This window comes from Halyomorpha halys, unplaced genomic scaffold (genome assembly GCF_000696795.3).
Source record: "Halyomorpha halys isolate HHAL.00 unplaced genomic scaffold, Hhal_1.1 Scaffold366.1, whole genome shotgun sequence".
In the NCBI taxonomy this organism is placed as follows: Eukaryota; Metazoa; Arthropoda; class Insecta; order Hemiptera; family Pentatomidae; genus Halyomorpha; species Halyomorpha halys.
Genome location: NW_027107323.1, coordinates 1098977 through 1111347, shown reverse-complemented (window position 1 = coordinate 1111347; position 12371 = coordinate 1098977). Strand labels below are relative to the sequence as shown.

At 31.6% G+C, this 12371-nt stretch overlaps 1 protein-coding gene across 2 annotated transcripts in view; it reads left to right on the top strand.

Moving 5' to 3' along the window:
* Positions 1-12371, top strand: part of LOC106681818 (uncharacterized) — a gene marked incomplete at its 5' end in the record, with an annotated part of 132890 nt that overhangs the window by 92596 nt on the left and 27923 nt on the right. For both annotated transcript variants that reach the window (XM_014422343.3, XM_024359925.2), the window contains 1 exon segment: positions 8441-8527. In XM_014422343.3, coding sequence (XP_014277829.3) covers positions 8441-8527 — 87 coding nt within the window.

The following is a 12371-nucleotide window of genomic DNA, read 5'->3' as shown; positions in this document are numbered from 1 at the left end:
CCTCATACAAGACTAAAAAGACAAGAAACTGCTCGTAGATTCCGACTATTGCAACATTTACTAGACAAACGGTCTAAATTTCCAATCCATTAAAAAAGAATGATCTACATGACTATTATAAGGCCTATCTAGATATACGGAGTTGAGCTTTGGGGCTCCACTAAACCATCAAATTCCTCCCGAATCCAATCCTTACAGTCCAAAATCCTTCTTAAAAGTAATAAAAAATTGGAGTGAAATAACCGACTTTTTTCTCCTCTTAGGTTCTTGTACTAACGATTATACTTCGCTAAAGTTCAGCTCTGAATCATGGAAATGTAAACCTCTTCACATTAGTTATTAAAATTCCTTGCAAACTCTTAGAATCATCTTTTCTATAGTTTATTGCTATTTAATATTTCAGAAACTGCTTGGCCTTGAGCATGGTCCAGGAAGGTAAATTTAACCGGCATAGAATAGGAATACAAATACCAGTATTGTAGAGAAGATATAAGTGGCCGCTGTCGTCCATATAGGGTGTGCAATACTCGATTCACACTTCCCTTTTGTTCCAGAGTTTTAGAAATTTCTGAATGAAACTTGTTACATCTCAGTCATAATGAATAAAGTTTCTTATGCCAGTGAATTCGACTTTGTAATCCCTTCCAATTCTTCTCCAGCACATTTAACTCTGGAATTTCCAATGAAAGGGCTCAGCAGAGGAAACTAATTCTAAAACTATTTATATTGGCGAGTTTTTCTATTCGACGCGTCCTTGAAGCATAAATCACTAAAAAGGGTTTTAATGATTTGGAGACAAACGGTTTGGAATGTCGAACAAACAGAATGGACAAATCGGTTAAAAATTCAATTTCCCGTATGAATTTATCATAATTGAGAATCTGTAACCATCAGGATTGGTCATCATGATAGGCGTTTGAGAATCCTCGGTCAGTCGAGGATATTGAAATGATGACGGTTCTTACGGGAAATTGAATTCTCAAACCATGTCCTTTACGTTCGTTCAATATTCAGTATCTTATGCCCGCAATTCGTCAAAAAAACCTAAAAATATGTTAGTTGTATTTGGCTATATTTTCATTTAACTACTTAATATGCCATTTTCTTTACACTATTTAAAACTCAATTCTAAAATATCGGTTCCAGTAACTAAAAAGCTTCATCATAATATTTTTAAGATATATTCATAAGATATTTTGAAATGTGCTCTTCACATAACCTATTTTAGAGATGTTTGATTCTTTTAGAAATATGCATAATGAAGTTGTAAATTGATTTCTTATTAATGGTTTAAGGGTGATTTTGAAACAATGTACAATTGTTAAGTTCCACTAGAATACAATGGTTTGTAAGTACCACTAAATATTCACACAGGATACATTTTGTACCGTTTTACAACATAAATAAATTGTATTATAATGTTTCACTAATGTTCTACTTGTCATGAGCACTCTGATTCGCATTATCGTTACTACCCTTGAAGAACGATTTTTACACTCAAGTAAATTTTAATTTGATTTTGATACGTCTCTCGAGGATAAAAAATTGTTTACATTATTCAGTTCTTCTTCTAGTTGAGAGCTTGCAAAAGTATTTCAATATTGTTTTTATTCCGTGGGACAGGCTTTACGATATTTCAAAATATATCCCCGAAAAAAAAATCATGTTTTTGGACTACAAATCTCAAAACTAAAAACAGTCAATCAATTTCTATCAGTACCAACATTCTGAAATGTGGAAATGCTGGAAAAATGGCGTTGATCACCACTTTATTTTTATTTCTCTCACACAAACTAGCCGAAAAAAGAAACAAGGGACTGCATGTCGTGGTGAATAGATTTCTTAACATCTCCCCTTCAAGAAAACGTTTTTCTGAAACCCCTACAGTACAATCACTCTACAGTACAGTCTGGAGTGAAACAAGAATATGCAGAAAACTGATCTTTCTGAAACTAGTTCTGTAAGTCACTTGAGTAGACTGTATATATATATATATATATTTTTTTTTTCATACCCTTCTGTAATGATGTTAGTGGGTGTTTTGTACGTACATATAGGAGGTATGCTATATGTATAGCATCGGTGGTTCAGTGGTAGACTGTATAATAGAATAAAATTATATTTAAAGCTATTTATAAGAACATGGTTTAAATGGGATTGAAAGCAAAAGGTTAAATTATTGTTAGTGTTTTATTTAATTTTTAATTAGAGGATCTATTTCTTATTAATATGTTGTTAAAGGTACCTGACATTTAATGACCATGGATTGTTCTATTCGCTCATTCTCTTATCCATTGCCCCAATGCGACGTTCAGACGTTCACTAGTTCCCTGATCAGTACAAGAGCCGGGAAGAAAAAAAGACTGTGATCTCACACCAATTTTTTATTTTTTTAATCAAATCTATGTATAAATACTAGTCAAAACTAATGAGTCTACCAAGTATAAGTAGAGGGAATAAAAAATGGTGGCTGTTTCAAAATCTTAAAGAAACATTAATTTTTCATTCGGAGCTGTATATCCTAAAACCTACAAACAACACTAGAAAAACTTAAAGAACATTGTTTGAAGAAGAGTAAATTTCCTGAAATATTAGCCATAATAGAGCTATTTACGTCCGATAGTTCTTGAGATATAGCCTTTTAAAAAGCAACATTTCATAAAAATTACTAAAATATCAGTAGTTAGTTAATTTATTTTGAGAAATCCATATCTCAGGAACTATGTGACGTACAGATGTCTATTACCAATCAAAATAAAGCTACTTTAATGTACTATAAAGTGGTTTATGACATTTATTTTCACAAAATTTGCTAAAATGTATTGATTTATAGTTGTTCGGACATTAAGTTTGATTTATGAAAAACTTTATTTCAGAAACCATTGAACACACAGATGTCTGCCAGCACTCAAATTAAAGCTAGTTAAAATGAAATTGTTAATAATGTTCATCTTTGTAGGAGTAGTAGTTTTTATGATATTTGACAAAATACACTCTAAAGATGTTAATTTCTATTTGTTCGTATACAATGTTGGATTTTTGAAAAAATATATCTCTGGACCTATAAGATGCACATATGTCTGCCAACACTCAAAATAAAGGAATTTAACTTACTATAAAGTAGTATGTTACACTTATCTTCATAGAGGTAGTAGTTTTTATGATATTCATATATGAATGTAAATTTGGCAAATGAAAATTTGTCCGAACAACTATAAATCAATTTATTTTAGCGAATTTCGTAAAAATAAATGTCATAAACTACTTTACAGCTCATTAAACTAGCTTTAATTTGAGTGCTAATAGATATTTGTACGTCATATAGTTCCTGAGATATAGATTTCTCAAAATAAATTAACTAGCAACTGATATTTCAGTACGTTCCATACAACATTTTTATAAAATGTTGCTTTTTAAAAAGCAACATTTTTATAAAATGTTGCTTTTTAAAAAGCTATATCTCGAGAGCTATTGAACATAAATAGCTCTATTAGGGCTTACATTTTAGCAAGTTTACTCTACTTTAAATGATGCTTTCTTAGATTTTCTATTGTTGTTGGTAGTTGTAAAGATATAGCTCCGAATAAAAAATTAATTATTTTTAACGTTTCGAAACAGCCACGATTTTTTTTTTCCCCCTACCTTTACTTGGCAGACTCATCAATTTTGATTAGTAATTATACCTAGTTTTCAATTAAGTAACCAAAAATTGGGGTGATATAACTGCCTTTTTTCTCTTCTTGGGCTCCTGTACTATGACGTTTTCTACTCCATGTTGGTAATAATGAAAATAGAAATGGCCTCAGATCTGGACTTAAAAATGGTTATTTCCTTTTTTTTTATTATTCAAATCGATCACCGCATATTTGCCTGCTATTCTACTCTGCCAAGAGAGGGAAGCACCTTGCCTTGCAGTGATATGAATATAATCAACATAAAAAGGGAATAAGAACCCTTAACCAGCTGCGATTGCGCCTAACAGCTGACAACGTTCAGGTACAGCTGATTAATACCGGTGATGATGATGATGATGAAGCGGAAATATTGAAGTCGGGGTTAGGCTTTGAGGGCCCCAGGATTGCTCATTAGCTTGACATGCTCCGTAATGATTCCAGTGCTAATTACGTTGGCCCACCCCTAGCGCACGCCTATCAGCTTAGGCCTGATGACCAATCTCGCGGATGAAGACACAGCCTACTCGTGCATCGCAGTTTCAATCACTAAAAATAGAAATTGAATTGCAAAGCATTTGTGATAATCCCAAATTGAAGGCTTCATTAACAGTTAAATAAAAAATGAGTTAGTTATTCATCGCAGTGCATCCTTGGTATGAAAAAAAAACTGGTCACATATTTATGACCCCGAAAACTTTATCTATGGTGACTGTCAAGTGCCATGTTGATTTAACCACTGTTTATTGGGCTGTGAGAAATAATATGTCGTAAATGCCAATTTTTTCGTCGAAAAAAAAATTTAAGGCTCTAAGAAGACCTTCGAATTCCTCTCGTATTCAATCCTTACAATCCAAAATCCTCAATGCTCCTTACTTTGTCACAAATAAAATCATACATAAACACCTTAGTGTTCCCTATGTAACCGATCTTGCCAGAACCAGTTATCACTCCTTTCATTATAAACTCCCTAACCATTCAAACCCCCTAGTTTCTAACCTTGCATCCTCATCCATTCCTGACAATCCTCCGAGGTGCCTGAAAAGAAGATGGCCACGAGACCAGCTAATGTAATATGTCATTAGAGTGCTACCAATGGGTAGTTGCTCTACACGCCTGTAAGACTCCATTTTAACTAAGATCATATTTACTAAATGTATTATGTAATATACAGCTGAAAATTTCAATAAAGATATTTAAAAAAAAAATAAATAAATAAGGCCCTAAGAAGAACGATGAGGTTCCATTTTTGTCGGAACCGAGATTCTAGCGGTATCTATTGGATTTTAAATTTCGAAAATTGAGATTTGTCTATTTACAAACAGTGTATGCACAGATAATTAAATATCTTAATCTACACCACTGAAACCAACGTAATAATTAACTTTGAACATCTAAAATATCAGCTATATTTACAATATTTTTTAATTTGTAGCAGAATCATTTCTAAGGGTTTATTGCTCATAATTTCCACAGTCTCTGAAACGAAGGACTTATTTCTGTTACTTATTTATGATTATTATCTATTATTTACCGAAGCATCTCATCAAAAAAGTTATATGCATTAATATCTCCACTAAAATAAAATAATTTTCCTTAAGATGACAATAACATAAATATATAAAAAAGACACACTTACAAATGAATCCTCAACAATGACAACTCACCTTGTCATTTAACGATGATGTTTAAAAATTAGTAAATTCTTTTAGAATGATTTAACTATGCAGAACATTAATGCTCTATCTGATTATTGTTCATAGTCGAGTAATAACTCTTAGGATATTTCGCAGAATACGAGCCCTACCATGGGTGGAATTGATGTATTGGCGTAATTTTGGAGTTGATACAACTTCTAGCACTTAGGGAAATATATTGCCACATTGAGGGCATCGATTCGGTTTAATAGTCTGTAATTTTCACATTACTAACTTATTTGGTTGTGCGAGTCTACCCGCAGTGGAAACGATTCACTTTTAACAGTGTGTGAGTGTTCTTATAAGTTTCAAGAAAGTTTTTGAATCAGCTGAACGTGTCATGATTTTTAAATCATAATTTTTGACATTGCGGTTGAAGATCATGCCTCTGATTACTTAAAGAGAAATTATTTTCGAAAATTTTGAGTCTAAATAAGTCATTGATTCAATATATAATGCTAGCTAATTCTAGAAATGTGATCCAGAAGTAGTAATTAAATAAATAAAAATTAGATTGGTTTAGCAACAAATACTCCGAAACTAACAATACTGTTATATAACAATATGGTCCCATTTAGGAGGAACTGGGATAATTACATCCCAGAAATTCTAAAGGTTTTCATAGATTTTGAACTCTTATTTCCAGGACAGTAATTGTAGTTATACTTACTTTTTTGTTTTGTTTTTTATTTTAATAATCCAAAAAATTGAAAAAAATAAAAAAAATGCATAGCCTCAGTAGAGCACGGTATAACTCTAACTCACAAATTCAAATTTAAAACCCTATGATAATGGATAGAGCAGAACACAAAAAGCAGACGAATTTCATAACGAAACTAATATAATATATAATATATACATAAATGATTGGCCGTATTATTTCAAATTATGAAGAAGATGGTCAAAAGAAAACAAAAAATAGTTAACAACTATTTATTTTCCGACGTTTCGTCCCACTTTGCAGAGCTCCCTCAAGGCTGTTCCAGTTGATCGATTTCGAAACAGTCAACAGACTGACAATCAGAAAAGTTGTTAACTATTTTTCGTTTTCTTTTGGCCGTACCCCTAACAATATTTTTCATATCATATTTTTGTTCGATTCCAAATTTTTTCGACTCTTGTTCAAAAAATGAGATATATTATATTTTTCTAGCTTATAGTTTAATTATGCAGTGTAATGGTATGGTATCATAGTGCTTATTTTATACTGTTTAGTGTACGACATTCATAATAATAAAATTAATTATCTTTAAAAAAATTTTCATCGTATAAAGTAGGTACGATTAAGTTTCAAAAAAAATATCGGTCCCATTAGATTCGTTAAACACGTGCAGTCAACTTTCATATAAAGAATAAAGTTATTAATTTAACAAAAACCCGAACCAACCAGATTGCGTAATGCTAATATAGTATTTTTTTTTTTACTTTATTTAGTTTATTCACAACTGTAAAAGTATTTTTACAACCAGCGAATGAGATGTAGAGAGAGAAAAATAAATAAATAAATAATAATAATAATAAAAAAAATTTCAGGAAGGCATGAAGGTTAAGGTAGTCCAATGATACCTCTCCATTAAAATTGAAATTTAAAAATCAATTTAAGAGGTCCCTATTCCACCTCCTTCGTAAACGTCGTCTCGTATCTGGTCTCGTGTTGATAGTCCTTGAATTAGAGAGTTAGTGTGTATTGGAAGTGCGTCGTGAAACCGTTTATATAATGATTTAATGGTTGTTTGTACGTAGGGAGTTCGTAAGTCTTTGTGTAAGTTCTTGTTACTGATGTAGGGGGGAGCGCTACTGATCAGTCTTAGTAATTTTGATTGAAATTGTTGCAGTTTCAGTAAGTTAGTTTTTTTGGCATATTATGTAAATTTGTGCACCGTAAGTCCAAATTGATCTGAGAAGGTAAGTATAAATCTTTAGTTTTTCTGAAAGAGGTAATTTTGATCATTTATTTAAAAGATGAAATAATAATTTAAGTCGGAAATTTAGCTTTTGTTTTGTTCTATTCATGTGGGAGATCCATGTAAGTCGTTTGTCCAATGCCATATATAGTATTTAAAGCAATTATTTAATATTAATAATTCATAATTTTATAAACTTTAATTAATTATCGATGGATATATGCCATGATCTTATATTAATTCTGTTTTGATTGCTAAGTCAAAAGGCAACTAACCATTGGCCGGATATGTAAATTTTCTATCACTAGTTTATTATTATACCATCAAAAGTTCAAAAAGGCCGTCATCGGCACTCGCTTATCCAGTGAAATGACATTAGATGTGAATATTCATGAGAATTCGATCACGCTCTGCTAGCTACTTTAGCAGATTAATGTTCGATGCGATGTAATCATTTATGGACGATTTGATGCAACACTTTCGTAATGAATGCACCGCGGTAAATCAGTGGTATACCATTAACGCCACCGCTGATGACCTTCAAAATCCTCATTGCAGTCTTTATGCTATTTTACGGGTGTGTATATATATCAGTGAATACAAGATAGGAAAACTTGCCTGTTGCGTGCGGAGCTTTACTTTTAGTACCTATTATTCTTTTAAAATTTATAATATATAAATATTATAAAATATAAATAAATATATAATCTGTACCACTACAACCCTTGAAAGGTAAGGGTTCAGGGGGTTCAGTTCTTTGTAAGGAAGTACTGTAACTAGACCAACGGTTGCGCAAGGGGGTGATTTGATCACTTGAGGGTACCCACTTCATGAGGCTGGGTGGACCCCAAAGGACTCCCGAATCTACAGGGCTGACTCAATGCTACAGTGAAATAGAAAATAATTATCAACCAAATTCGAACCCGAGTCCTTGGAGTTAGAAGTGCCTTACCACTGAGCAACCCGCTCCCCAAAATAAAATGAATATATATATATATATATATATAAAATAATAAAAATAAATATAGATATAAATATATAGTTGTTACATATTTATTTTAAGAAAATCGTACAATAGTTATTAGGAATGAAATAATTTTAAAATTGACGTTTCTTTTGTTCTCGATTCGTATTATTTATTATTGTATAATTTATTATGTGTTTTTAGGTATACTGTCTGCTTTGCGTTGTATCGCAGTACCAAGAATATAAAGCAGGAAGGGGCACGGCAGACTTTGAATACAGCAATAGAAGGGTGAGTGTTAAAGAACTATTTATTAATTTTGATACCTGATGTATGTGTACACACACACACGCACGCACGCACGCACACATTTATATACATAATGTTGCATATTGTGTCTTTAGCGACACTAAAATTAATAGATAAAGTGCAAAACAGAAATAAAGAGACTGACTACTCCTTAGAACTTAATTTTCTCCATTTCTCTCTTATCAAGTTCTATTACAAAACTTTGTAAAAGTTAGTCCTAGTAATATTACTAAGTAGACCACGCTGTTGTAAAGCAATTGTAAGAAATGTTTCTATCCATTAGTCTTAATTTGTATTTTGTACAATGTACTGTTTAATTAGTAGTTAAGGTAATTCTTATTTTTCTAAAAAACCTATTTTTTTTTCACTGTACAATATGACGATGTAAACAAACTAATCAGATTATTTTACTATTTACTGGTCTTCAAGAACCAATATTATTAGTCAAGAAACAAGTTATCAATAAATATATTTATAAAATTTTGGAAGGGCCTTAATTGCTTCAAGGGTTGTTCGGTCCTGAAAATATTGAAAAATTATGATTATTTCCTCAACCCAATCAGTTACCCTCTGTACACAAGCTTCAAATAATCCAAAACAAAATCTCTTCTACGTCACCGGACTCAAACCTACAGCCTTTGAATGGAACCTTTAGAGTTCCTTACATACACAATTAATCTATAGGTGTTTACATTGAAAAAATGTTCATCCTTTCACTACCAGATAAACAAGTAAAATAAAAAACATGTTTCATAAACTCTCTTCATGGAAACCAGTGATTAAATATAAGATTTTTTTTTTCATTATTTTTCTACATATCTTGTTTCAAATAAATTTTATTTACAAAATAAATTGGTTTAGCTTTTAAAGATTTTATAAAACGTTGTCCTCTTTTCTAATATTACTGTTTATACATATTTTAAATTAAACTCAATAACACTTTTTCTATAGGATTGTTTTTATGGAATATGAACAACACGAACAATATTTTTTTAAATGAAAATATAAGAAGAAAATTTGTGAAAATGTAGCTCTAAATTTTTCATTCCTCCCCAATCGGGGCAGGTTTCCTTAGATCTCTATTTACACTAACTTAATTCTTTCTTTTTCACATTTTTACAATAATTCTGTGTCACAACAGCGATTCCATCTGTTAGATAATTCATAATCCTTAGGTAGATTCAAGCCATTGATTTTTAAGACATTCATAAAATTTTAACTATCAAACAATTAGTTTACTACAGCTAATAATATGGTTAACTAAGGGTTAATAGTGAAACAAAAAAGTTAAAACATAAAAAAGAAAAATAAGACATCCATAGGCTAACACAAACACACACATGTTTGTGCACTCATGTATATACAAATATTTGTGCATCTTCATTCATGCAATGTTTTTTTTTTTGTTTTTTTTATAATTTATTTATTGTTATTTACAACTGTATAAAAATATATACAACAAGTAAACATGCTGTAGGTGACATAGTGACATGATACAAACATGTGGGGAATCTACCCATTGATAGAACTCCAATAACTTATCTAGAGGAGAACATCTTCTATACAGTCGCCTAGGAGGATTATTAAATAATGAAGGAGAAGCCAGGTTAGAAACGAGTGGATTTGGGTGGTTGAGGAGTTTATCATGGAAGGATTGGTATCTGGTTCTGACAAAATCGGCAACATTGATATCCTGATGGATGACTTGATACGTGACAAATTCAGGAGCATTAAGGGTTTCACGAAGGATTTTGGACTGTAAGGATTAGGGAGGAATTCGATGGTTTAGTGGAGTCCCAAAGCTCAACTCCGTGTATCCAGATAGGGCTTATAATAGTCATGTAGATCAGTCTTTTGTAATGGATTGGCAGTTTAGACCGTTTGTCTAGTAAATGTTGTAATAGTCGGAATCGACGAGCAGTCTCCTGTCTTTTCAATCTTGCATGAGGATTCCATGTCAGTCGTTTGTCCAGATATAGTCTTAAATAACAGATCTGTTGGACAGGAATAAGTGGTGTAATATTAAAGGATACTGTGGGGCAAGAGGTCATGGGTTTACGACGAAGGGTAAATGTGATTTGGTGGAATTTATTTTAATCCTGCAGTTTCGGCACCATTCTTCAATGGTACAATGATGTGGGATTGTTGATACAATGTAAGGATCATTGTTCACTGACAATAGACATGTATCGTCGGCATACGTTGTGAGAATAGTGTTAGGATGGGTTGGGATGTCAGCTGTAAAAACTGTACATAGGATAGGACCAAGGATACTACCCTGAGGTACGTCAGCAGACTGACGAAATAGGGGATGAATAAGCACTGTTGTGATTTACTTGAAATAATCTGTCGGAGATAAGAACGGATAATGAGGAAGTTTGTAGGGGTAGGATTTTACGGATCTTGTATAGCAGCCCTGGGTGCCAGACTCGATCAAAAGCCTGATGCAAAGTTTAAATCGTAATAGTTGATGTGTAAACAACAGCTGTTCACAAAGTAAACTTTTGAAATCAAATTCAACCAGCTAAGAACCTGGCTTCTGCCCAAAAAGCATTCGTATTACATCTTAAAGTTATCATTAATTAGCATTAATACTATTAGGACCTTAATTTTTAATATTCCTACACTATATATAATAAACTAATTTGAAATCAGATTTATAATATTCTAATCTATTATAAGATTGCTTATCTAATTAAGTTATAACAAAATCGTACAAAACAACCATACCGAGTCTAATTTTAATGAAATAATGACTTTAAAAATAAGTTTTAGGAAAAAAAAGTATTTATGTACATAGCGGAACCATTATGAGGCTTTGTTAAGATTCAGTTTTTTAAAGTATAAAACGGAGAATCAGAATTTATTTATATCCAATATTTGCCCATACCCTAAAACTGCTCTAAAGCAATTCAATCCAAACAAATATTTTTTTACCTCGGTCGTCCTCGCTCGAGATTTATCTGCCATTGGGAATATAATCTCATTAATTCAAATCCATGGTTCATGCAGATAAAGGGAATATCAATATCGACAGGGCATTTTAATCCCTTCGGAAGAAAAAAAACAATCATTGTAGAAATTTATAAAAAAATATCATTGATTTTAATACAATGCCTGTAAAGTTGAAGTACCAGTCCTGAATAATTTAATTAATAAAAAAATTGTCTCTAAAAAAATTATTCATTAATTAAAAAGTTAACTTAGGAACAGAAACGATTTATCTTGTCTCGAATTGATTCATACCAACTTACATTTGATACATAATTATGTAGGTAAAAAATCACGGTTTACAAGATGGCTTTTTAGTGAGTTAGTCTTTTTTTTTTTTGCAGATGTCAGGGCACAAGATTCTTATTTGAGAGATCTTATAACATATATTTGCAAGGATGTATTGTTAGAAATATTTCATTAGCTTTCCTGACGTTCGAGTGTTAGCTGTTTAAACGGTGAAAATGAAACAAGAATTACTCAAAGTGCATTTTTAACTAACTGATTTTCAAATATTTCCGAGGGGGCCTCCATTTTCGCAGTTCGGGAGTGGTTTAATTTCTAGCATATTTTTTGCAAATTTCTTCGGATTGGGAACCACTCGTTTATCAGTTATAAACTGGTTTATTTGATGATTCAGACTTTCACTTGGAGGTCTATGGGCATGCATAAGCTCCCATCATTTAAGTTTTTGGAAAGCTGAAGAAAAATTATGAAAATTTTGAATAAATCTGTTTTGATTAATATACTCAATTGTTCAAAAAAAAAATGGTCCTAAAAAATTATTTTTTATTTTTATATTTATTGTTTTTGTAATAAAGAGCAATTTATATTT